The sequence below is a fragment of the Chrysemys picta genome, chromosome 23 (assembly GCF_011386835.1).
Source record: "Chrysemys picta bellii isolate R12L10 chromosome 23, ASM1138683v2, whole genome shotgun sequence".
Classification (NCBI taxonomy): Eukaryota; Metazoa; Chordata; order Testudines; family Emydidae; genus Chrysemys; species Chrysemys picta.
This window is the reverse complement of record NC_088813.1, coordinates 892,749-919,934: the sequence shown is the minus strand read 5'-3', so window position 1 is coordinate 919,934 and position 27,186 is coordinate 892,749. Positions and strand designations below refer to the sequence as shown.

The following is a 27,186-nucleotide window of genomic DNA, read 5'->3' as shown; positions in this document are numbered from 1 at the left end:
GCAAGAGTTAAGGCAATAATTGAGAAGGGGAAACTCTCTGAAGAGAAAGGTCCTGCCAGTGTAGGAGGGAGACCTACGCAGGAGATGGGGAAGGGGCAAGTTAAGGAAATTGAAACTGCTGGAACAAGACAAGTGAGTAGTTTGTAGGAGGTGAGAATCAAAAGATGACCCTTCTGGTTTAGCAGAAGGCGGAATTCATGAGGCAGATTAAGGAGGTAAACCAGAGATGGTGCTCTCAACCCCACTCAATCAACTACATGCAGTGCCTGGACTTGGGTGTCAGAAGTGCTTCTGGGGAGGGGTAGGCAGCAGCCTGGCAAAGGAACATTCATTAGACCTCTTCAACATGGGACTGGTAAGGGGAACCAGGCTGTAGGAGGCAGAGACAAGACCTAACTGACAATGGAAGCAAGGAGGCAGGAGAGATTCTTGGCTCCACAACGAGGGTATATATTTCCTCTTCTCTTTGCTGCAACAGCTGCCACCATCTTCCCTGAACAACTTGACATAAGACATGACTGATCCATTCGTAGGTGCTGGTGTGATGTTTGTGTGAGGGCAGCTGCAGAAAGAGCTAAGTACTAAGAATTCGTGGTCTGGAACAGAAAGTGATCTGATGATATAAGGGAAAGCAGAAGCTGGCATATCTATGAATCATGGTCAAAACATTCAGAGATTTAGGTTCTCACAGAAACATTAATGTCACATTGCATGTGGTAAAAGAAATACTACTGGCAAATAGGAGGAATTTACAGATATTTGTCCACCTGGCATTTTCTATAAACTAACTTTAATTTGGAAAGCTATTTCCGTAGAGGTATATTTCACAGTACCTGCTGATTGAAGCCATGTTTCTCCTCTATGACAAAGGTATTATATAGACTCCATGGTAGGCCAGTCACCGCACTGAAGAGTGTAGCAAGCAGCAGGAACACCAATGACTGAGCGATCTATACACAAGAAAAAGAGTTCCTACTTATAAACTTCTTACAACAGAATTTAGACATCTTATTGCCAATAAAGTAAATTTATATAAATAGTATAACAGGAACTGGCTGAAAGCTAAAGCTAGATAAATTGAGGCTAGAGATAAGGTGCAAATTTTTAATGCTTGGGGTCATTAACCAATTCAACAACTTGTCTGGAGATGTAGCAGGTTAAGGCTCCAAGTGATTAAATAAAGTTTGGACATCTTTCCTAAAACATGATGTAGTTTAACCACAACATTTAAGCTTAATGAAGGATTTACTAGGTGAAATTCTTTGGCTTATGCTAATCAGTAGCTTGGACTAGATGATAATAATGGTCCTTTTCTGGCCTTAAAACCTATGAATCTATAAACACACATTTATTAGTATCTGAAGATAAGGTAAGAAATATAAAGGGCAAAGAGTGAATGTTAATTAATTAATGGAGATATCCCATCTCCTAGAACTGGAAGGGACCTTGAAAGGTCATCAAGTCCAGCCCCCTGCCTTCACTAGCAGGACCAAGTACTGATTTTGCCCCAGATCCCCAAGTGGCCCCCTCAAGGATTAAACTCACAACCCTGGGTTTAGCAGGCCAATGCTCAAACCACTGAACTATCCCCCCCCCCCCTCATGTGTATGTAATATGTAAAGCACAACAATGTAACAGACACAGGATAGAGCCCAGGATACAGGGGGAAGTTACATACACAAATTTCTGATAACAGGATACCCTCCTGAGTCTTGATTTGGAATGAGTGCCATATAAGGAGCTGCATTATACATGGCAATCCACAACAAAATCCTTTTCCATTTAAGACTATAGCACTTTAATTGGGTTCGTTTCTAGGGTATAACAGTACATTCTGTACTTCTAAAGGTCTATTCCCCATGCAGTCAAGTGAAGGTACCTAAGGTCAAAATGACAGACCTTTCTTGTTTGTTATTACAAGACCAGTGTCCGTGGTAGAGGTTCCACTAATCCTTTTGACAGATGCATCAAATCCAGATACCACTGTTGTCTGAGCCATGCTGGTGTTATTAAAATCACCCTGGCTTTGTCCGGTTTTATCTTATTCTCCAAATAAGGGGAAATGGAGGAAAAGCATACATTAGACCCCAACCCCAGTGTATTAGAAAAGCATCCAATACGGATTCCTTTTCTTTGCGTGCCCTGGAACAATATCTCTGGCATTTCCTGTTGTTGCTGGATGCAAACGGGTCTATTATTGGGTTCCTCCATAAACTGAAGAGATGATTCACCACTTCATCCTTCAAAGACCATTCGTGCATCTGACCTGAGGACCTGCCTAGATGATCTGCAAGAGGGTCCTGTCCCCCCATTATGTGAATTACTACTAGATAAATATCATGTTCTATATAATAGTTCCAAAGACTCTTGGTCTCCCTGCATAAATTCACCGAGTGAGTCCCCCTTGTTTAAATAATATATCACTGCTATATTCTCTGTTACAATCTAAATTGCTTTGTATTTGAGTTGAGGTTAAAAAGATCTTAGAGCTAGTTTGATTGCTCTGTTTTAAAATACTGATGTGTAATTTCCTTTCCTTTGGTGACAGTGATCTTTGACCAACAATTTGTTGTTCAGATGTGCTCCCCATTCTAAGACAGATGCATTCTTGATCAGTATTACAGATGTTGTATGGTGATTGCAAGTGTGCCTTTCATTGCATTTTGTCTATCCACCATATTAATGACGTTGAATTGAATTGTATTGTATAAAACACATAAAATAACTTTTAAAATCCATCTGTCTGATGTTATTAACTCCCATTGGTAATAAAAACAGGACAACCAGTTTCAAAACTATGGACAAAATGTGCAAATAGATTGACTTGAAGAACCATGTCCTTATGTCAAATCTGGATATCTTGGAGGAACTGTAGAAGATAAAGACAAAACACTTTCCTTTTATTAGTGTGAGGTTTGATTTTCTTCCTCTGTTGTAGTTGGCGTTTTGGGGTGTAATGTTGAGGTTGGAAATGACATGCCCGTCTCTGATAATTGTAATGAACTGAAGGAGACTAAGTTGAATATGCTCTTTAATACTTGTTTAATGGAGTTGAATATGGCCTCTTCCTTGTATTAAAGAAACCTAAAGATCTAGTAGCAGATCTTATATTTATACTTCTTCAGCATCTCATCAGTCTGAATACTAAACAGACCATCTCCTTCAAATGGAAGCTGGGGACGTATCATTTGAAAGTAACGGAGGAGGAGAAGGACCTCAGAGTATTGGTTGATCACAGGATGACTATGAGCCGCCAATGTGATAGCCGTAAAAACAGCTAATGCGGTCTTGGGATGCATCAGGCGAGGTATTTCCAGTAGAGATAAGGAGGTGTTAGTACCGTTATACAAGGCACTGGTGAGACCTCATCTGGAATAGTGTGTGCAGTTCTGGTCTCCCATATTTAAGAAGGATGAATTCAAACTGGAACAGGTACAGAGAAGGGCTACTGGGATGATCCAAGGAATGGAAAACCTGTCTTATGAAAGGAGACTCAAAGAACTTGGCTTGTTCAGACTAACCAAAAGAAGGCTGAGGGGAGATATGATTGCTCTCTATAAATATATCAGAGGGATAAATACCAGGCAGAGAGAGGGATTATTTAAGCTCAGTACCAATGTGGACACAAGAACATATGGATATAAACTGGCCATCAGGAAGTTTAGACTTGAAATTAGACGAAGGTTTCTAACCATCAGAGGAATGAAGTTCTGGAACAGACTTCCAAGGGGAGTAGTGGAGGCAAAAGACATATCTGGCTTCAAGACTAAGCTTGATAAGTTTATGGAGGGGATGGTATGATGGGATAGCCTAATTTTGGCAATTAATTGATCTTTGACTATTAGCGGTAAATATGCCCAATGGCCTGTGATGGAATGTTAGATGGGGTGGGATCTGAGTTACTACAGAGAATTCTTTCCTGGGTGTCTGCCTGGTGAGTCTTGCCCACATGCTCAGGGTTTAGGTGATCGCCATATTTGGGGTCGGGAAGGAATTTTTCTCCAGGGCAGATTGGCAGAAGCCCTGGGGGTTTTTCACCTTCCTCTGCAACATGGGGCACGGGTCACTTGCTGGAGGATTCTCTGCACCTTGAAGTCTTAAAACCACGATTTGAGGACTTCAATAGCTCAGACATAGGTTAGGGGTTTGATACAGGAGTGGGTGGGTGAGATTCTGTGGCCTGCTTCGTGCTGGTCAGACTAGACGATCATAATAGTCCCTTCTGACCTTAAAGTCTATGATTCTATGATCCTCTTTTCTGTCACGAGGGAGTCACACCAATCTTAACCATGTGAGTCTCCTTTGTGAGAAAGCCAAAGCTACTGATCTTGCTTAAGTATCTGAGGAGTCAAAAGGTGCTCAACTGTTGCTTAGCAACATTCATTCCTTCAGACTAAATTCCTTCTATCTAAAACTCTCCGCAGTTCCTTCTCTATGCAGAGTCCCACATTGAGAACTCTGAAGTAGAAGGTAAAAAGGTGGGTTGTGGAGCATCCACAGGCGAACATATCTCGAAGAATCATCGTTACTGCACAAGGTAACTTCGTCATTGTTGTCGTCTTCTTCAAGACAAGAGCTGCACCAGGGGAAAGAATTGTGCCCAGTCTGAGAAAAACTTACTGAAGCATCTCTGAGGGTGAGATTATCTGTATTCAGTTTGATTAGGCATAGATTTGCGCATTTTATTTTATTTTGCTTGTGACTTACTTTGTTCTGTCTGTTACTACTTTGAACCACTTAAATCCTACTGTCTGTATTTAATAAAATCACTTTCTATTTAGTAATTCACTCAGGGTATGTATTAATACCTGGGGGAGCAAACAACTGTGCATATCTCTCTATCAGTGTTATAGAGGGCGAACAATTTATGAGTTTGCCCTGCATAAACTTTATGCAGGGTAAAACGGATTTATCTGGGTTTAGACCCCACTGGGAGTTGGGCATCTGAGTGCTAAAGACAAGCACACTACTGTGAGCTGTTTTCAGGTAAACTTGCAGCTTTGGGACAAGTGATTCAGACCCTGGATCTGTGTCTGGAGCCAAACAGGAGTGTCTGGCTCAGCAAGACAGGGTGCTGGAGTCCTGAGCTGGCAGGGAAAACAGGAGCAGGGGTAGTCTTTGCACATCGGGTGGCAGCTCCTAAGTAGGTTTCTGTGATCCAACCCGTCACAGTGGCACCCTAACATCAGGCTTGTCTGGTTATGTAGACTCTCTCCTCAGACCCTACGCTACCAGCACTCCCAGCTATCTTCGAGACACCACTGACTTCCTGAGGAAACTACAATCTATCGGTGATCTTCCAGAAAACACCATCCTGGCCACTATGGACGTAGAAGCCCTCTACACCAATATTCCACACAAAGATGGACTACAAGCTATCAGGAACAGTATCCCTGATAATGTCACAGCTAACCTGGTGGCTGAACTTTGTGATTTTGTCCTCACCCACAACTATTTCACATTTGGGGACAATATATACCTTCAAGTCAGCGGCACTGCTATGGGTACCCGCATGGCCCCACAATATGCCAACATTTTTATGGCTGACTTAGAACAACGCTTCCTTAGCTCTCGTCCCCTAACGCCCCTACTCTACTTGCGCTACATTGATGACATCTTCATCATCTGGACCCACGGAAAAGAAGCCCTTGAGGAATTTCACCATGATTTCAATAATTTCCATCCCACCATCAACCTCAGCCTAGATCAATCCACACAAGCGGTCCATTTCCTGGACACTACTGTGCTAATAAGCGATGGTCACATAAATACCACCCTATACTGGAAACCTACTGACCGCTACACTTACCTACATGCCTCCAGCTTCCATCCAAGACACACCACACGATCCATTGTCTACAGCCAAGCTCTAAGATATAATCGCATTTGCTCCAATCCCTCGGATAGAGACAAGCACCTACAAGATCTCTATCAAGCATTCTTAAAACTACAATACCCACCTGCTGAAGTGAAAAAACAGATTGACAGAGCCAGACGAGTACCCAGAAGTCACCTCCTACAAGACAGGCCCAACAAAGAAAATAACAGAACACCACTAGCTGTCACCTTCAGCCCCCAACTAAAACCTCTCCAGCGCATCATCAGAGATCTACAACCTATCCTGAAAGATGATCCTTTACTCTCACAGATCTTGGGAGACAGACCTGTCCTCGCTTACAGACAACCCCCCAACCTAAAGCAAATACTCACCAGCAACCACACATCACTGAACAAAACCACTAACCCAGGAACCTATCCTTGTAACAAACCCCGATGCCAACTCTGTCCACATATCTATTCAAGTGACATCATCATAGGACCTAATCACATCAGCCATACCATCAGGGGCTCGTTCACCTGCACATCTACCAATGTGATATATGCCATCATGTGCCAGCAATGCCCCTCTGCCATGTACATTGGCCAAACCGGACAGTCTCTACACAAAAGAATTAATGGACACAAATCTGACATCAGGAATCAAAATACTCAAAAACCAGTGGGAGAACACTTTAACCTGTCTGGTCATTCAGTGACAGACCTGCGGGTGGCTATATTACAACAGAAAAACTTCAAAAACAGACTCCAACGAGAGACTGCTGAGCTAGAATTGATATGCAAACTAGACACAATCAACTCCGGTTTGAATAAGGACTGGGAATGGCTGAGCCATTACAAACATTGATTCTCTATCTCCCCTTGTAAGTATGCTCACACTTCTTATCAAACTGTCTGTACTGGGCTATCTTGATTATCACTTCAAAAGGTTTTTTTCTCTTAATTAATTGGCCTCTCAGAGTTGGTAAGACAACTCCCACCTGTTTATGCTCTCTGTACGTGTGTATATATATCTCCTCAATATATGTTCCATTCTATATACATCTGAAGAAGTGGGCTGTAGTCCACGAAAGCTTATGCTCTAATAAATTTGTTAGTCTCTAAGGTGCCACAAGTACTCCTGTTCTTCTTTTTGCGGATACAGACTAACACGGCTGCTACTCTGAAACTTCTTCAAGTAGTGTCCCTATGCGTGCTCCACTGTAGGTGACTTCACAGCAGTATTGCCCGTGGAGGGCTGGGACTTAGGAATGGAGTCTGTTACTACAGAAAAGTACTGGGGAGCCGAAGATGGCATTGGAAGCCGAATCTCCAGTGATTGCATAACCATCTGTGAAAATGTGGGCAAAGGCCCAAGTCGCTGCTCTGCAGATTTCCAAGATAGGGACACCTTTAAGGAATGCGACCGTGGTAGAAATTGACCTTGTGGAGTGCGTACAGACTCCAGACAGAGGCAACAGGTTGCATCCTTGCTAACAGAGATTAATGCAACTCGAGACCCATTTGCATAGTCTTTGAGCCAATATTGCAGAGCCTTTGGAGCTTTCCGCAAATAAAAGGAAGAGCTTAGGGGATTTCCTAATGTCCTTAGTTCTGTCCAAGTAGAATGCTAGTGCTCTTCTAACATCTAGCATATGCAGAATCGTCTCGCTGTTGTCACGATGTGGTTTTGGGGGGAAAACGGAGAGGGTGCTGTTGATTCATATGGAAGGTGGAGGCAATTTTAGGGAGAAACTTGGGATGAAGCTTCAGGATTACTGTGTCTTTAAAAAAGGGGGGTCGGCGAGAATTAGAAATGCTGTCTTCATGGACAGGTGTAAGAGGGAGCAAGTTGCCATGGACTCAAAGGGAGGTCTAGTCAAAGCTCTGAGAACTAGGTTAAGGTCCCAGGTCAGAGCAGATGGTCTTACATGCGGGAAGAGATTCCCAATGCTCTTAAGGAAGAGAAAGTTTCTCACCTTGTGTAGTAATGATGGTTCTTCGAGATGTGTCCCCCTATGGGTGCTCCACTGTAGGGTGTGTCAGCGTCCCTGCACTCCTGACCAGAGAATTTTGGTAGCAGTGTCCGTTCGGCTCGCACATGCACTGTCCCCACCATGCTCTTCCAAGAAGCTAACCCACGCTGCACGGGCAAACCCGCCCCAGTTCCTTCTCTACCGCACAGCGTATGATGAGAACTTCCAAGTAGAGGGAAGGTGGGTGGGTCATGGAGCACCCACAGGGACACACACCTTGAAGAACCATCGTTACTGCACAAGGTGAGTAACTTCCTCCTCTTCTTTAAGTGGGTGCTCCACTGTAGGTGACTCCCGAGCAATATCCTGCACTGGAGATTGTGGATGGGGACGCTAAACTGCGAGTCTCGTAAGAGTTTGATACAGTTTGAGACCCATTTAGATAGTATTTTGGCAGAAATAGCTGTGCCCCTAAACCTAAATTACAAGGTACGACAACCAGGACGTAGAAAACCAGAACAAGTGTATCACGTCTACCTTCTAAAACCCTGGCATATCCAAGAAGTGTGTGTAGTCGTCCAAAAGGACCCACCACAAGAGAACAAAACCCCCGAGCTGGTGAGGGTATCTCCCGATTTAACACCAGCCCAGAGAGGAGGTAACCAAGATGATCAACCGGAACCAAGATGTATTCTCGTCTTGGCCAAGTTGAACAACTGAGATATACCACCACATCATTACAAACCCAGGGGCCAAGGTAACGATGAGGCCCTACCGAGTGCCAGCAGCCAAAAGAGAAGAAATCAGAGCAGAAGTAAAGAAAATGCTGGAGTTTTAGGAGTAATCAAAGAGTCTTACAGTCAGTGGTCTAGCCCGATCGTGCTAGTACCCAAACCAGATGGCTCCACGAGGTTCTGCAATGACTTCTGTCGGCTGAATGAGGTGTCCCAGTTTGATGCATACCCTATCCCCCGCATAGACAAGTTAGTAGACCAATTAGGAAATGCCCAGTTCCTGACAACTCTAGACTTAACTAAAGGGTATTGGCAGATTCCCCTTGCTGAAGATGCAAAAAAAGAGAAGACCGCTCTCTCCACGCTGGAGGGTCTCTTTCAATACACAGTCCTCCTGTTCGGTCTGCATGGGGCCCCAGCTACCTTTCAGCACCTCATGGATAAGCTATTGCGCCCCCATGACAGTTATGTGGCCCCCTACCTGGACGATGTGGTTATTCATACTTCGGATTGGGAAACCCACCTGGAGAAGGTGGAAGCTGTCCTAGATACCCTTAGGCACGCTGGCCTTACTGCAAACCCCACCAAATGCGCCATAGGGTTAACAGAGGCTAAATATCTGGGCTACATTGTGGAACGAGGCGTAGTAAAACCCCAACTCAAACTAGAGGCCATCCAAAACTGGCCCCAACCGGTTCGCAGGAAAGAAGTCCGGGCATTTTTGGAGGTAGTGGGGGGTACTATCGATGCTTTATCCCCCATTTCGCCACCAGGGCAAGTGCCCTGACGGATCTAATAAAAGCTCGGGGACCTGAGATAGTACCATGGATTGACGCAGCAGAGAGGGCATTTACAGATCTGCAGACAGCCCTCTGCAGTGACCCTGTACTCATAGTCCCAGATTTCACTAAGGGATTCATCCTGCAGACAGAAGCATCCGAAGTAGGACTGGGGGCTGTCCTATCCCAGATGGTCGGAGAAGAACAACACCCAATCCTCTACCTCAGTAGGAAACTCCTCCCAAGGGAACAGAAATATGCAGTGGTGGAGAGGGAATGCCTCGCCGTTAAATGGGCCATGGAAACAATACGATATTACCTGCTAGGGAGGCAGTTCGTTCTTGTGACCAACCATGCTCCTCTTCAGTGGATGCAGCAGAACAAGGAAAAAAACGCGAGGGTGACCAGATGGTTCTTATCCCTCCAACCCTTCCAGTTCCAGAGCCGGAAGTCGCCACGGCATTGCATTGCATGACGACCCAAATTTGCCCAACCCCTTGGTGTTGAGCGGGTGGAGGGATATGTGACAGATTCAGACCAGAAGACTATAAGAGAGTGCTGGAAGGCAGGTATATCAGCCTTCAGAATAAGCAGGTCCTTGTTCCCTGGATAGCCAAACAAAGGCTACTCCAGGCCAATTAAGACACCTGATGCCAATTAACCAGTTAAGGCCGTTAGGCTAATGGAGACAGATGGAACCAATCAAGGTCCCACTTATACTGTTTAAAAGCTCTCCTTCCAGTGTCCCCCAGGGGGCTGAGGTGAAAGGAGCTGGAGGAGAGGAAGCATTGCTGAATCCTGAGGTAAGGGTGAAGCTAGGAAAAGGGGACCATGGGGGAAGTGGCCCAGGGAATCAAAGCAGTGTCAGTGGTGAAGGGAAAGCCATCAACAGCTGCTAGCATTAGGATCCTTGGGCTGGAACCCGGAGTAGAGGGCGGGCCCGGGTTCCCCGCCCCACCCCCATACTCTACAGAGATCCCCTGGAGAAGGGAAGCAGGACTCGGTCCAGGCAGGAGACCGAACTGCGCCTACTGAGCTCTACGGAGCAACAGAGACTGTGGGGTGTTCCCCCTTCCCATCTGCCATACTGGCCGGTGATGAAAGTAACTCAATAGGCTGTGACTCTTGACGCTACACTGAGAAAGGGAGGTCACACTGGGGCCTTATCGAGTTTCTGAGGCCACTGAAACTGCCCAGAAGCGCGGGACCCACCAATACAGACTCGGGACTTTGTCACACTACCAATTCAAGGACTAGTTGATTTTGGTGGGCATCAATAGCAATTTGTCTAGGTTGTCTTTGTTCAGTCTGTAAACCAAGCTGAACCATGATTGGAGGGATCTCATGCAAAGTCTGGCATGAGCTATCACCGATGTGCCCCCGGCCATGTGCCCCAGAAGCTGAAGGCAGTATCTGGCCGATATTTGAGGGCTGGATTGTACTGCCTTTATAAGCATGGAGGGACTGAGGAATCTGTATTGTGGGAGGAGCATTTTCACTCAGACAGAGTCCTCCTGTTCGGTCTGCATGGGGCCCCAGCTACCTTTCAGCACCTCATGGATAAGCTATTGCGCCAGTCTCTGTACTGGTATTAATGTTGATTTTTGTGCATTGATTTGTAGGCCCAGATTCTTGAATAGATCCGGAGTGGTACAGGTAATTCACTGGGCTTTGACGAAGGAACATGTCCGGAGGAGGTAAGGGGAGATCATAATGCCCTGGGAACGTATGTTGGCTACCACCACAGAGAGGACCCTGGAGAATACTCTGGGGGCTGAAAAGAGGTGAAAAGGTGAATATTCTGTACTGTTAGTGGTCCTGGCCTCAGGTGAATCTGAAGTATCTTCTGTGACATGGTATGATTGAAATGTGGAAGTACACATCTTGGAGGTCGAGGGCCAAAAACCAGTCTCCTTTTTCTAACACTGAAAATCTAATAGTTGCCAAAGTGACTATCTTGAACTTTTGAGTGCTCTGAGGTCTAGTATGGGTCTCCAGCCTCCTTTTTTCTTATCAGGAAGTAACGAGAGTAAAAGCCTTTTTCTCTTAGATGTGTCGGTTCTATGGCTCCTACGCTAAGGAGACTATTTATCTCTTGACGTAATAGGCTCTTGTGAGAAGGGTCCCTGAAGACTGACGGGGAAAGGTGTTGAGTGGTACATGCATTCCCAAGTGCTGTGGAATGGGGTGAGACACATCCATACGGATGAAAGAGGTTTTCCAGCATTGAATGGTATTGCAGAGAGTGGTCTGAGGGCACCTCGACCAACTCATCAAAACTGTTGTTTTGAGGTGGAAGGCTGTGAAGAAGTAGGTTGAGGGCCTGAAAATTTCCATTTGGAGAACCTGGATTTTTGGGGGAGGGGGAGTTTCATACGGACATTGGGATGAATACCATGACAAGTGGGCCCTGAACAAAGGCTGAGGACTGTACTTTCTCTTCTGCCCAGATGCATAGATTCTTAGCAATTGAAGAGTAGCCATGGAGTCTTTTAAAGTGTAAAGGAAAACAGCCGTCTTTTCCGCAAAGAGTTTTGTGCCTTCCAAGGGAAGGTCCTCCACAGTTGTTTGCACCTCTTTGCAGAAACCAGTAAGTGCAGCCAAGAGGCTTGTCTCACCATGATTGCAGTGGAGATGGAACATGCTGCCGTGTCAGCTGCATCGAGTGCAGACTGGAGTAATGTCTTTGCCACCAGTTGGCCTCCATTAAGGATGGCTTTGAATTGGCCCTTGTGAGAATTTGAGATCTGCTCAATAAAGGAATGGAGTTTTGAGCAGTTAATGTAATCCTATTTGCTGTTAAGGCCTGATAGTTTGTGATATGGAACTGCAGAGTGGTTGACGACTACATTTTTCTCCCCAAAAGGTCAAGGTGCTTCCACAGGGGGAGGATTTCAGATGATGTTGACAGCCTCAAGTTCACCGCGTCCACAATGTTCAAATTAGGGGGCAGATGGGAGAAGAGGAATTCCGTGTCCTTTGCTGGCACACAGTATTTTTTATTGGCCTGCTTGCATGTTGGTGGAACTGATGCCGGGGTCTGCCATATGAGTTTGGCAGGGTTTAGGAGGGCCTCGTTAATAGGGACGGCCACTCTGAACAAGACAGAGGAGTGTAGAATGTCCAAAAAAGTTTATGGTGTGTCTCATTCAACTCTTGTAATGGTAGTTGTAACACATCTGCCACCCTCTGAGCTAGCTCCTGGAAAAGCTCAAAGTTGTCTGCCAATGACAGAGGAGGGGACATCACTAGACTAGTCTGGTGATGAAGACAAGAAGTTAGTCTGGGGGGTAATCTCCTCCTCAACTTCAGCCTCCTGTACCTCTCCTAACTGTTCGGGGGGCTTGAATGGCCTTCGATGCAGCAGCCGCAGGGAGGCGTCTCACTGGCTCCTGATAAGCCAAGCTAGAGCCATGGAAGGAACTGTATCTATGTGCCTGCCATGGGTCACAGTAAGCCACTGAGAGGGTGAGAAGGGCCCTGGAGGTTGGTACCACATCTGCCCATACTAAGGAGCTGGTGGTCAGAGGGGCGATACAATTGAGATCCATACTGGAAATAAATACCGAAGTGCGGATGAGAGGAGTGGCAGGAGACTCTTCTTCTTCGGCTATCCCTCGATACAAAGATGGTGTCTGCTAAGGGAATTGGTGTATGGTGTGGAGCCACTGTGTTCTGTTCCGTGCCAGTTTGTTGGGGGTGACGCCTCTATTTTGAAGGTGTACTTTCAGTATGTCTTTGAAGTGCTTCCGCTGCCCTTTGCAAGCCCTTCTTCCCTGACTTAACTGAGAGACGAGTACTTGCTTCAGGAGGCGAGTGTCAGGCATACATACACAGTGGCCAGCTCAGCAGAGATGGGGGTTCATGACCTGCACTTCTAACACTACTAATGTTGGCTGCAGAGAGAACACTGATGTTAGTGCGTTGGTCTTCCCAGCTGATCCTGAGAATCTTCCTAAGGGCTGGTCTTCACTACCCGCCCGGATCGGCGGTAGAAAATCGATCTCTCGGGGATCGATTTATTGCATCTCGTCGGGACGCGATAATTGATCCCCGAATCGACGCACGTACTCCACCAGCCCAGGTAGAAGTAAGCGCCATCGATGGGAGAGCCGTGGCGGTCGATTTGCCGCCGTCCTCACAGCGGGGTATGTCGGATCAGATACGTCGAATTCAGCTACGCTATTCGTGTAGCTGAATTTGCATATCTGAAATCGATCCCACCCATAGTGTAGACGTAGCCTATGGCAGCACTGCTGGAATCACTCCTGCCGCTTGAGATGTCATCTGTAGATTACCCAGGTCTCACATCCATAGAGAAGGGTGGGGATGACAATTGCCTTGTAAACAAAGATTTTGGTGCCTCTTTTCAGATCCCTATAATTGAAGACTCGCTTGTGTAATCTTCCAAAGGATGTGCTGGCACAGCAGATCCTGTATTCAATTTCTGTGCCATTGCTGGCTGTTTGTGAGAGATGGCTGCCATGGTATGGAAAATGGATCTCTGCTGATGGTGATTTGTGGAGTACCAAGAGTAGTTTGTGCAGGTGAGGGCTGATAGAGTACCTTGGTTTTCCCGATGTTGAGACAGACACCCAGGCTGTAATAGGCATCTGCAAAAAGATTTAGGGTGCTTTGCAGATCGACTTTTGTGTGTAGCAAAGAGATCTGTAGTTGGGGTTCCCCAAAGGGTGAATGTCACAAATCACCTCTGAGTTCAGTTCCCATTTGTGTTCCAACAGACTGTTAGCGGTCACATTCTGCAACCCTGGTAGGTGGCAGCTGAGATGAGCACATTGTGACCGATGCACCAAAGTTTGAGTGCTTCCGTGCAGAGGGAGGGAGCTCTGGCACTCTCCTGGTGGGATGGGATGTGAACTGAATGGCATAGCCCCTTCAAAATAATCTCCAAGATCCATCTGTTGGTGGTGATATTCCCTCTACTTTGTGAAAGAGTGCCAGATGACTTCTGAAGAGACTTGACAGGTGAATAGAAGGCAGCTGATGTTGCAAGGAATACCTATTCGGACCTGCAATGAACCCATCAAAAGTGCAAGGACGCAGATTGGAGTGCTGACTGCTTCTGCTTTTGCACTGCAGTTTGTAATTACGATGTGATGGTGGGTACTGAGGAGGTCGTGACCTGTGCTGTGGTTGAGAGCTGTATCTTTTCTTTTGTTCCACAGTGTAGATTCCCAGGGAGCATAATGTGGCCTGGGAATCCTTCAGGTTTTGGAGAGAGGAATCCGTCTTATCTGTGAAAAGCTTGAGCCCTTCAAATGGGAGATGTTCCACTGTCATCTACAGCTCTTTGGGCTACCCTGAAAGGTGTATTGGCTGCGTCCAGTGCCGTCTGTTGTGCAGTTCTGGGTACTAATTGGCCATCTCTGACAATGGCCTGAAATGGCTTCTTTTGCACCTCTGATAGATGCTCCACAAACGCATTGAGTTTACCATAATTAATAAAATCATATTTGGCCATTACAGATTGGTAGTTCGCGACTCTAAACTGCAATGTCGCCGACAAATACACCTTCCTCCCAAAGAGATCTAGTCTCTTCCAATCTGATTGACTTGGGGTTGACTTGGCATGATTTTGTTTGCCACGTGCATTAAACGCATCCACTACAATTGAATTGGGTTGCGTATTTTGAAACAAAAAGTCTGCCTCCTTGGGAGGCATGTAGTACTTCTTGTTGGCTCTCTTGCAGGTTGGTGTTAACGAGGCTGGTGTCTGCCAGATGATTTTAGCAGCATCTAGAATCGCCTAATTAATTGGGAGGGCAATTCTGGATGAGGAGAAAGTATGCAGAATATCCACCAGCTTGTGATGCGTGTCTGTCATTTCCTGCAGGTGAATTTGCAGTTTATCTGCCACCCCCTTGGTAAGATCCTGAAAGTTCTTAAAATCATCAACTAGTGATGATGGAGGTGGAGGCAATTACAGCCTCATCTGGTGAAGATGAGGCAAAATTTGCTGGAGGGGTAGCTTCCCCTTCAAGCCCTTCTTTCAAAGCTTCCTCCTCCACTAGTTCAGGGGCTCTGGACACAATGAGAAGCCAGGGAAATGACATCGTCCTGGTCACTATCATCAGTGGGTAAGGGTGGTGCTGACTAAGATATTGGTGGTACACAGAGCCCAGTGCCAGAACTCTTGCGGTATCGTCAGCTCACTCGGTATTTTTGGCCCACAGCTGTTTCGGCGGGGCGGCGCTGGGGAAGCAAGGTTTGTTTCCGTGGCCCAGGAGGCGCTGGGGGGGAGAGGGGGGGAGAGGAGGGCACAATTTTATATTAATAAGGAAATATTTTATAAATTTTAATAAAATAAACATTATTGAAGAAAATCAGTTGTACAACTATCAAAACATGAATTATTTTCCTAATATGAAAGTGAAAATCAGCTAATTAATATATGACGCAATGTATGTAATATATAATTTTGTTATTATTTATATAGTCATGGAAAGTAAATAATACATGGAAGAAATGAAAGGGTTCTTTTTAAGTGGCTTTTTTTTTAGTCATCCCTGCTGGGGCCCCGTCGAAACTGTTCGAATTGGGCCCCGCACTTCCTAAAGCCGGCCCTGGCCTGCATAGTGCTAGATAGCCTTGAGGCAGACCATGAGGAAGGGAGAGTGCAGCTGAACGGACACTGCTAACTAAAATCCCTGGTTAGAGGCACAGGGGCGCAGATATACCTACAGTGGAACACCCATAAGGACACTGCTCGAAGAACCACCCCAGTGATGGTTCCGACTGGAAATATTTCTGTGTCTGCGGGTCCAGTGAGGCTGCATTGAACCGATAATAATATTTTTTTCTAGTTCTAATCTGTGATATGCATCTCTCTTCTGGCCCCAATCCATTCACAGCTCTGATGGAAATGGAGACCATAACTTCCTTAAAAAGGGCACACTGCTAGTAAAATTTTACCATTCAGGCTGCACCAGTTGGAGCACCCCATGAGTAGGAATATGCAGAGGACACTCGAAGGAGAAAGTTTAAGTATCATCATCACTATTACATTTATCAATTAAACTTGTAATCTCATCAAAAAAAAGATACGAAGTTAGTTTGACAGGATTTATTTTCCATAAACCCACATTGACTGGCATTAATGCTTTATTAATCAAGTTGTACGTTAGCCACTCCATTACCCTGGAATCATAGAAATGTAGGTCAGGAAGGGACCTCGAGAGGTCATTTAGTTCAGTCCCTTGTGCTAAGGCAGGTCTAAGTGTAGTTGGACGATCTCTGATAGGTGTTTGTCTAACCTGTTTTTAAAAACTTCCAATGACCGGTGTGACAGTTTAGGTCAATTACATTTGTATTCCTGCACCCTGGTCCCTCAAAAACACCCACTCTTCCCTCCCTCCTGACCAGGGTTTTTCCAGGCTGAAATGTTCTCTGCCTATACTGTGGTATCCCCAGCAAACCAGATTGCCTAAACAGGCCAGCATCATGCTTTCTCTCCTTAGGCTAGAAACATGGTAATTGCCAGCAGTTATAAGTTACCACACAGCTCTTTATAACCAACCACATATATTCTTCAGGTGAAAGCATTACAGAGAAAACATTAAAAACAATAAAAGAACACACACACATGTTAAAAAGCTTACCAGAGGTCACCCCCAACTCCAACTTTGGACTCTGGCAGGTATCAATCTTTTAAAATCCACAACTGGGTTTTCCCCGTGATTATATGTTCATAACTGTCTCAGATTCAGAACCAGAACAACCATGAGTAATTCAGTCTTTTCTTTTTACAGCTTGGGCCTTTGATCTTGGCCTCATATAACATGATCAGCAGACAATGACACACTCCTCAGTGCATAACCTCAAAAGGCTAAATTTTTGCATAACTGGAGATGGGGAATTTGCATTTACCTCCCCATAAACATTTCCCAGGAAAACCACTAAACACTTTTTGTTCCTGAAGTCCATGCTTGTCTGGCACAATGTCTAATAAAGTACTTTGAACCCTCAGGTCTCATATCTGTCACATTACATACAATCCCAGCCCACAATAATACATTTAACACAATGGACCTCAAAAACACAAATTTAATTCAAGATCTCGAAGGGGCATTTCAGGAAATTTGCCGTATCTGTCACAACCGGGATTCCACAACCTCTCTTGGAAGCCTATTCCAGAATTTAACTACCTGTATAGTTAGACAGTTTTCACGAATATCTAACAAATCTTTGCTTCAGATTAAGCCAATTACTTCTTGTTCTACCTTCAGAGAACAATTGATCACAGTCCTCTTTATAACAGCCCTTCATATATTTGAAGACTTAAGGTCACCCCAGTAGTCAGTTTCTTGAGGCCAGCTTTTTTAACCCTCCCACATATGTAAGATTTTTCTAAACCTTTTAGCATTTTTGTTGCTTTCCTCTTGACTCTCTCAAATTTCTCCACATCCTTCTTAAAGATGAGGATGTTAGTTAAACAGAAATTAAAAGGTACAGCACCAAAAGTCCCTGCAAGCTGCATGGAAACTTTTTAACAGAGGCTCGACTTAAATATATACCCCAAATTAAAAAAACATAGTAAGAGAACCAAAAAAAGTCCCACCGTGGGTAAACAACAAAGTAAAATAAGCTTTGAGAGGCAAAAAGGCATCCTTTAAAAAGTGGAAGTTAAATCCTAGAGAGGAACATAGAAAGGAGCATAAACTCTGGCAAATGAAGTGTAAAAATACAATTAGGAAGGCCAAAAAAGAATTTGAAGAAAAGCTAGCCAAAGACTCAGAAAGTAATAGCAAAAAACTTTTTAAGTACATCACAAGCAGGAAGCCTGCTAAACAACCAGAGGGGCCACTGGACAATTGAGAGGCTAAAGGAACACTCAAGGACGATAAGGCCATTATGGAGAAAATAAATGAATTCTTTGCATCTGTCTTCATGGCTGACGATGTGAGGGAGATTCTCAAACCTGAGCCTGTCTTTTTAGGTGACAAATCTGAGGAACTGTCCCAGACTGAGGTGTCATTGGAGGAGGTTTTGGAACAAACTGATAAACTAAACAGTAGTAAATCACCAGGACCAGATGGTATTCACCCAAGAGTTCTGAAGGAACTCAAATGTGAAATTGTAGAACTACTAACTGTGGATTGTAACCTACCATTTAAATCAGCTTCTGTACAAAATGACTGGAGGATAGCTAAGCTGATGCCAATTTTTAAAAATGGCTCCAGAGGTGATCCCGGCAATTACAGGCCAGCAAGCTTGACTTCAGTACTAGGCAAATTATGTTCTATAGTAAAGAACAGAACTGTCAGACACATAGATGAACACAAGTTGTTGGGGCAGAGTCAACATGTTTTTTGTAAAGGGAAATCATGCCTCACCAATCTACTAGAATTCTTTGAGGGGTCAACAAGCATGTGGACAAGGGGGACCCAGTGGATATAGTGTACTTAGACTTTGAGAAAACTTTTGACAAGGTCCCTCATCAAAGGCTCTTAAGCAATGTAAACTGTGATGGGATAAGAGGGAAGATCCTCTCATGGATTGGTAACTGGTTAAAAGATAGGAAACAAATGTTAGGAATGGAGAGAGGTAAATAGTGGTGTCCCCCAGGGGTCTGTACTGGGGACCAGTCCTATTCAACATATTCATAAATGATCTAGAAAAGGGGATAAACAGTGAAGTGGCAAAATTTGCAGATAATACAAAACTACTCAAGATAGTTAAGTCCAAAGCAGACTGTTAAGAGCTACAAAAAGATGTCACAAAACGAGGTGACTGGGCAACAGAATAGCAGATGAAATTCAATGCTGATAAATGCAAAGTAATGCACATTGGAACACATAATCCCAACTATATATATAAAATGATGGAGTCTAAAATTAGCTGTTACCACTCAACACACCCCAGAATGATATTAGCTTTTTTCACAACTGCATCACACTATTGATTCATATTCCATTTGTGATTCATTATAACCTCCAGATCCCTTTTAGCAGTATTCTCACCTAGCCAGTTATTCCCCATTTCTTAGTTGTGCCTTTGATTTTTTCTTCCAAAGTGTAGTACTTTGCACTTGTCTTTATTGAATTTCATCTTGTAGATTTCAGACCAATTCTTCAATTTGTCAAGATCATTTTGAATTCTAATCCTGTCCTCCAAAGTGTTACAACCCTCTCACAGCTTGGTGTCATCCTCAAATTTTATAAACATACTCTCCACTCCATTATCCAAGTCACTGGAAATACCGAATAGTACTGGACCCAGGACATATCCCTGTGAGATCCTACTGGATATGTCCCTCCAGTTTGATAGCAAACCATTGAACATTACTCAGAGTAGTCTTTCAACTAGTTGTGTAGCCATCTTATAGTAATTTTATCTATACGTTTCCCTAGTTTACTTATGAGACTTGTCATGTAGGACTGTACCAAAAACATTACTAAAATCAAGATATACCATGTCTCCAGCTTCCCTCCATCCACTAAACCGGTAACCTTGTCAAAGAATGAAGGTAGGTTGGTTTGGCACGTTTTGTTCTTGACACATCCACACTGGCTACTATTTATAACCCTATGCCACTATGTGCTTACAAACTGATAGTTTAATACAGGGGTCGGCAACCTATGGCACGCGTGCCGATGTTTAATGGCACGCTGCTACCTGCCGGAGTCCCAGCAGGCAGCAGCGTACCATTAAAAATCCTGCCCAGCCCAGCCCGCTCTTCTCCGCCCCCCCCTACCCCCTCCCGCGGGGGCAGAAGCTTAGTCCTGCCGGCTCCCCTGGCTCTTCCCGCAGTGTGCTGGGTTCCTGCCCCTCCTCCTCCTCCTCCTCTCCTCCGTCCCTCCCTCCCGATCAGTTGATGGCCCTTGTGAGGAAGGGGGTGGAGGAGGAGTGGAGTCAGCATGCTTGCTGCTCCCGGCAGAGGCAGAGAGGGAAGTGGGGGTGGAATAGGGGCATATCCCCTTCAGCTCCCTGCCGTGAGCACCCCATGACCCCAACCCACACCCCCAGCCCTCTGCCCTGACCCCCCCCTGCACACACCCCCAGCCCTATGCCCTGATCCCCCCTCACACACACCCAGCCCTCTGCCCTGAGCCCTGCACCCCCCCCCAGGCCCCTGCCCTGAGCCCTGTACCCCCTTCACACACACACACACAGCCCTCTGCTTGACTCCTTCACTCCCCCCACAACTCCAGCCCTGACTCTGCCCCCCCACATACCCAGCCCCCCCACACCCCATGCACCCCCCACATCCTGACTCTTGCACCCCCCACATCCCCACCCCCACCCTGAGCACCAAACGGGAGCTCCTGTGTCCCCCCACATTCCCACCTGCACCCCCCACACCAAATGGGAGCTGCCCAGGTAAGCGTTCCACACTCAAACCTCCTGCCCCAACCCTGAGCCCCCTCCCTCATTCTAGCTCCTGGCCAGACCCTACACCTCAATCCCCAGCTTGCTCCTTCACCCCCAGCCCTGAGCTCAGTGCACTCCCACCCTCAGCTCAGTGCAGAGAGAGAGGAAGAGAATGGGCCAGAACCAGGGAGAAGGTAGGTACCCACTGTATGTGGGCAGGGCCGGGACCCCAGACCGGCAGCGGGCTGAGCGGCTCTGGCAGCCGGGATCCCAGCTGGCAGGAGCCGGTGGATGGAACCCCTGAGCAGCGGCGGGCTGACCCAGTCAGCCCACTGCCGGGCTGGAGTCCCGGCCACCAGCCCCGCACAGCCCGCTGCCAGTCTGGGGTTCTGGCTGCTGGACCCTTGCCAGCCGGGGTCCTGGCTGCAGGCCCCGCTCAGCCCAGGTGAACAGAACCCCAGGCCAGCAGCAGGCTGAGCGGGCCAGCGGCGTAAGATCAACAGTTTAATTTAATTTTAAATGAAGCTTAAACATTTTGAAAACCTTGTTTATTTTACAATACAACAATATAGTTATATAATATATAGACTTATAAAGCGAGACCTTCTAAAAAACATTAAAATGTATTACCGGCACGTGAAACCTTAAATTAAAGTGAATAAATGAAGACTCGGCACAATGCTTCTGAAAGGTTGCTGACCCCTGGTTTAATGATTTGTTCCAGTATCTTTCCAAGTACTGAAGTTAATTTGACTGGTCTATAATTCCTCAGGTCCCCTTTGTTACCATTTTTAAAGACTGGCTAACATAGTACCTGTCTTCAGTCCACTGGGACCTCACCCATCCTCCATGAGTTCTCAAAGATAATTGATAACATATGAACGGCAATATTGGGTCAGATCAAAGGTCCATCCAGCCCACTATCCTGTCTACCGACAGTGGCCAATACCAGGTGCCCCAGAGGGACTGAACCTAACAAGTAACGATCAAGTGATCTCTCTCCTGCCATCCATCTCCACCCTCTGACAAACAGGCTAGGGACACCATTCCTTACCTATCCTGGCTAATAGCCATTAATGGACTTAAAAGAGAACTAAATAAATTCATGGAGGTTAAGCCCTGTTATAGTCCTAGCCTTCACAACCTCCTCAGGCAAGGAGTTCCACAGATTGACTGTGTGCTGTGTGAAGAACTTCCTTTTATTTGTTTTAAACCTGCTGCCATTAAGTTCATTTGGTGGCCCCTAGTTCTTATATTATGGGAACAAGTAAATAACTTTTCCTTATCTACTTTCTCCACACCACTCATGATTTTATATACCTCTATCATATCCCCCCTTAGTCTCCTCTTTTCCAAGCTGAAAAGTCCTAGCCTTTTTAATCTCTCCTCATATGGGACCCGTTCCAAACCCCTAATCATTTTAGTTGCCCTTTTCTGAATTTTTTCTATTGCCAGTATATCTTTTTTGAGATGGGGACACCACATCTGTATGCAGTATTCAAGATGTGGGCGTACCATGGATTTATATACGGGCAATAAGATATTCTCCGTCTTATTCTCTATCCCTTTTTGAATGTTTCCTAACATCCTGTTTACTTTTTTGACTGCCGCTGCACACTGCGTGGACATCTTCAGAGAACTATCCATGTTGACTCCAAGATCTCTTTCTTGATTAGTTGTAGCTAAATTAGTTCCCATCATATTGTATGTACAGTTGGGGTTATTTTTTCCAATGTGCATTACTTTACATTTATCCACATTAAATTTCATGTGCCATTTTGTTGCCCAATCACTTTGGCCTGGTCTACACTACGACTTTAATTCGGATTTATCAGCTTTAATTCGAATTAACCCTGTAACCGTCCACACAACGATGCTATTTAATTCGATGTAAAGGGCCCTTTAAATCGATTTCTGTACTCCACCCCAACGAGCGGAGTAGCGCCAAAATCGATTTTAGCAATTCGAATTAGGGTTAGTGTGGCCGCAATTCGATGGTATTGGCCTCCGGGAGCTATCCCACAGTGCATCATTGTGACCGCTCTGGACAGCAATCTGAACTCGGATGCACTGGCCAGGTAGACAGGAAAAGCCCCGCGAACATTTGAACTTCATTTCCTGTTTGCCCAGCGTGGAGAGCACAGGTGACCACAGATACCTCATCAGCACAGGTAACCATGCAGGCTGATAATCGAAAAAGAGCACCAGCATGGACCGTGAGGGAGGTACTGGATCTGATCGCTGTATGGGGAGAGGATTCAGTGCTTGCAGAACTTCGTTCTAAAAGACGAAATGCAAAAACTTTTGAAAAAATTTCCAAGGGCATGATGGAGAGAGGCCACAATAGGGACTCTGAGCAGTGCCGCGTGAAGGTCAAGGAGCTCAGACAAGCCTATCAAAAAACAAAGGAGGCAAACGGTCGCTCCGGGTCAGAGCCGCGGACATGCCGCTACTACGCCGAGCTGCATGCAATTCTAGGGGGGGCTGCCACCACTACCCCACCTTTGTTCGTGGATTCTGGGTCGGGGATAGTCTCGACGCCTGAGGATTCTGCCGATGGGGTAGAGGAGGAGGAGGAGGATGAGCTTGCAGAGAGCACACAGCACTCCCTTCTCCCCAACAGCCAGGATCTTTTTATCACCCCGACTGAAGTACCCTCCCAAGCCAGTACCCAAGACTCTGACCCCATGGAAGGGACCTCAGGTGAGTTTACCTTTTAAAATATAAAACTTGTTTTAAAAGCAAACGTTTTTTAATGATTACTTTGCCTGACTTTGTATTCGCGGTCAGTTCAGCTACTGGAAAAGTCTGTAGCTACTGGAAAAGTCTGTTAACGTGTCTGGGGATGGAGCGGAAATCCTCCAGGGACATCTCAATGAAGCTCTCCTGGAGGTACTCCGAAAGCCTTGCCAGAAGGTTTCTGGGCAGTGCATCTTTATTCCCTCCTCCATGGTAGGACACTTGACCACGCCATGCTTGCAGCAAGTAATCTGGTATCATTGCCTGACAAAGCCTGGCAGCGTATGGTCCCGGTGTTTGCTGGCATTCAAGCAACATCCGTTCTTTATCTTGTGTAATCCTCAGGAGAGTGATATCACTCCTGGTAACCTGGTTGAAATACGGGAACTTAATTAAGGGGACAGAGGTGGCCGTTCCTACTGGGCTGTTTGCCTGTGGCGGAAAATAAATCCTTCCGTGCAGTTAGCCAAGCGCAGATGGGAAATTGGCCCTGAGTTTTTCGCGTTTGGCTAGCAGGGATCTTCCCTGTTACCAGCCACGCGGTGGGGGGAGGGTACCGTGATCATCCCAGAGAATTCATGGCGAGGGGGGGGGGTCGGCGGCGGGGGGGGGGGGGGTAGTTTGGTGCCTGCAGGGATCTTCCCTGATACCAGCCACGCGGTGGGGGGAGGGTACCGTGATCATCCCAGAGAATTCATGGCGAGGGGGGGGGGGGCGGCGGCGGGGGGGGGGGGTAGTTTGGTGCCTGCAGGGATCTTCCCTGATACCAGCCACGCGGTGGGGGGAGGGGTACCGTGATCATCCCAGAGAATTCATGGCGAGGGGGGGGGGTTAGTTTGTTTTCTGGTGCTGCTGAATGTTAACAGAAAAACCGCAGCACTCTACTTGCCTGAAGGGGCCCAGACAAGCCCCACCACACTGCCCCCCCCCCAAACTGGCTGAGATTGGCCAGGCTTCTGCAGCACTCTACAAGCTATGCTTGGTATGTGGGAAAGCACGGCGCAGAAGCTTACCATGGCCGCATGCAAGCCGAATTCTGTTGCCCAGACCTGTGATCTCTAGCAGCAAAGCCACAGGCACTCAGCATTAAGAGGCAAAATGCGACCTTGCACAGAAATCACATGTGCTATGTAATGTGAACAGTGTTGGTCACCGTGAAAGAGTATAAGCATTGTTCTGCAAAATGTAGCTTTTAAAACAATTCTCTCTTTTTTCCCCTCCCTACAGCAGCTGCAAATTCCTCAACCTCCCTCCTCCATCCCGAAGGTTATCACAGATAAGGCGTCGTAAGAAGAAGACGCGAGACGAGATGTTTTCTGAAATTATGCAATCCAGCAGGAGTGACAGAGCTCATGTGAATGAGTGGAAGGAAACAGTTTCAAAGTATAGGAAAGAAGTCAGTGAACGTGAGGACAGGAGGGACCAACGTGAGGAGAGGAGGGACCAACATGAGGAGAGGAGAGACGATCGAGATGAGAGATGGCGGCAGGAAGACCAGAGGATGAAGGATGCAACGCTGGGGCTGCTCCGGCGTCTGGTGGAGGTTCAGGAACGGCTGCTGGAAAACAGACTGCCGCTTCAGCCCCTGTTCCACCCTCCCCCCTCCCCATGTTCCGTATCCTCCTCACCCAGACGTGTAAGAACGCGGGGGGGGAGGCTCCGTACACCTTCCCATTCCACCCCAGTAGACAGCCCAAGCAAAAGGCTGTCATTTTTTTAACCTTTTCTTTGTGGCTTTTTCCTTCCCAGCAATCCTCCTCCCAAATACCACCCGGGTTCCCTCCCTCTTTTTCTAATCTATTAATAAAGAATAAATGATTTTTAAATGATAGTGACTTTATTTGGTTTGAAAGAAAGCTGGGGGAAGGGGCAGGGTGGGTTCCTTACAGAAAATCAGTCAGTAAAGGGGGAGGGTTTTCATGAAGGAGAAACAAACAGATATTTCACACGGTAGCCTGGCCAGCCATGAAACTGGTTTTCAAAGCTTCTCTGATGCACAGCGCTTCATGGTGTGATCTTCTAATCGCCCTGGTGTCTGGCTGCGCGTAATCAGCAGCCAGGCGATTTGCCTCAGCCTCCCACCCCGCCATAAAGGTCTCCCCCTTACTTTCACAGAGATTGTGGAGCACACAGCAAGCAGAAATAACAATGGGGAGATTTCTTTGGCTGAGGTCAGAGCGAGTCAATAATGAACGCCAGCGACCTTTTAAACGGCCAAATGCACATTCTACCACCATTCTGCACTTGCTTAGCCTGTAGTTAAACAGCTCCTGACTCCTGTCCAGGCTGCCTGTGTATGGCTTCATAAGCCATGGCATTAAGGGGTAGGCTGGGTCCCCAAGAATAACTATGGGCATTTCAACATCCCCAACGGTTATTTTCTGGTCCGGAAAGTAAGTCCCTTGCTGCAGCCCTTTAAACAGAGTAGTGTTCCTGAAGACGCGAGCGTCATGAACCCTTCCCGCCCAGCCCGCGTTGATGTTGGTGAAACGTCCCTTGTGATCCACAAGTGCTTGCAGCACCATTGAAAAGTACCCCTTGCGGTTTATGTACTCAGTGGCTTGGTGCTCCGGTGCCAAGATAGGGATATGGGTTCCGTCTATTGCCCCACCACAGTTAGGGAATCCCATTGCAGCAAAACAATCCACTATAGCCTGCACATTTCCCAGAGTCACTAACTTTCGTAGCAGCACCTGAGTGATTGCTTTGGCTACTTGCATCACAGCAGCCCCCACAGTAGATTTGCCCACTCCAAATTGATTCCCGACTGACCGGTAGCTGTCTGGCGTTGCAAGCTTCCACAGGGCTATCGCCACGCGCTTCTCAACTGTGAGGGCTGCTCTCATCTTGGTATTCTGGCGTTTCAGGGCAGGGGACAGCAAGTCACAAAGTTCCATGAAAGTGCCCTTACGCATGGGAAAGTTCCGCAGCCACTGGGAATCGTCCCAGACCTGCAACACTATGCGGTCCCACCAGTCTGTGCTTGTTTCCCTTGCCCAGAATCGGCGTTCCATGGATAGAATCTGCCCCATTAACAACATGATCTCCAAAGCACCGGGGCCTGTGGTTTCACTGAATTCTGTGTCCGTGTCCGTGTCCATGTCCTCATCATGCTTGTCGCTGCGCTGCCGCCGCCGCTGCCTCCTCTCCTCGTTTTTCTGGTCCTGGCTGAGCATAAACTCCACGAGAACGCGCGAGGTGTTTACAATATTCATGAGTGCTGTCTTGACCTCAGCGGGCTCCATGCTTGCCGTGGTATGGAGTCTGCAGTGTTCACCCACCCAGGAAAAAAGGCGCGAAAATGGTTGTCTGCCGTCCGTTGCTTTCATGCAGGGAGGGAGGGAGGGAGGGAGGAAGTGAGGCTGTACCCAGAACCACCTGCGACGATGTTTTTTGTCCCATCAGGCACTGGGATCTTAACCCACAATCCCAATGGGCGCGGGAGACTGCGGGAACTATGGGATAGCTATGGAATTGCTACCCACAGTGCAACGGTGCAGAAATCGACGCTAGCCCCGGTACTTGGACGCACGCCACCGAATTACTGTGCTAGTGTGGCCGCACTCATTTCGACTTTATACAACCTGTTTCTCAAATCCGAATTAATCCCGTAGTGTAGACATACCCTTTGTTTTGTGAGATCTTTTTGAAATTCTTCACAGTCTGCTTTGGTCTAAACTATCTTGAGCAGTTTAGTATCATCTGCAAACTTTGACACCTCACTGTTTACCCCTTTCTCCAGATCATTTATGAATAAATTGAATAGGATTGGTCCTAGGACTGACCCTTGGGAATTCCACTAGTTACCCC

At 46.5% G+C, this 27,186-nt stretch overlaps 1 protein-coding gene across 6 annotated transcripts in view; it reads right to left on the bottom strand.

Moving 5' to 3' along the window:
- Window positions 1-27,186, bottom strand: part of ZMPSTE24 (zinc metallopeptidase STE24) — a 114,257-nt gene that overhangs the window by 65,946 nt on the left and 21,125 nt on the right. For 5 of the 6 annotated variants that reach the window (XR_002889769.3, XM_005309379.4, XM_065576789.1 and 2 more), the window contains exon 4: window positions 834-950. The exons of the other annotated variant lie outside the window; for it this stretch is intronic. Coding sequence is in view for 4 of the 5 variants with exons in the window: in XM_005309379.4 (XP_005309436.1) it covers window positions 834-950 (117 nt within the window). In the remaining variant the exon portion in view is untranslated. The remainder of the gene's footprint in view (window positions 1-833; window positions 951-27,186) is intronic. 6 annotated transcript variants of the gene reach the window in all.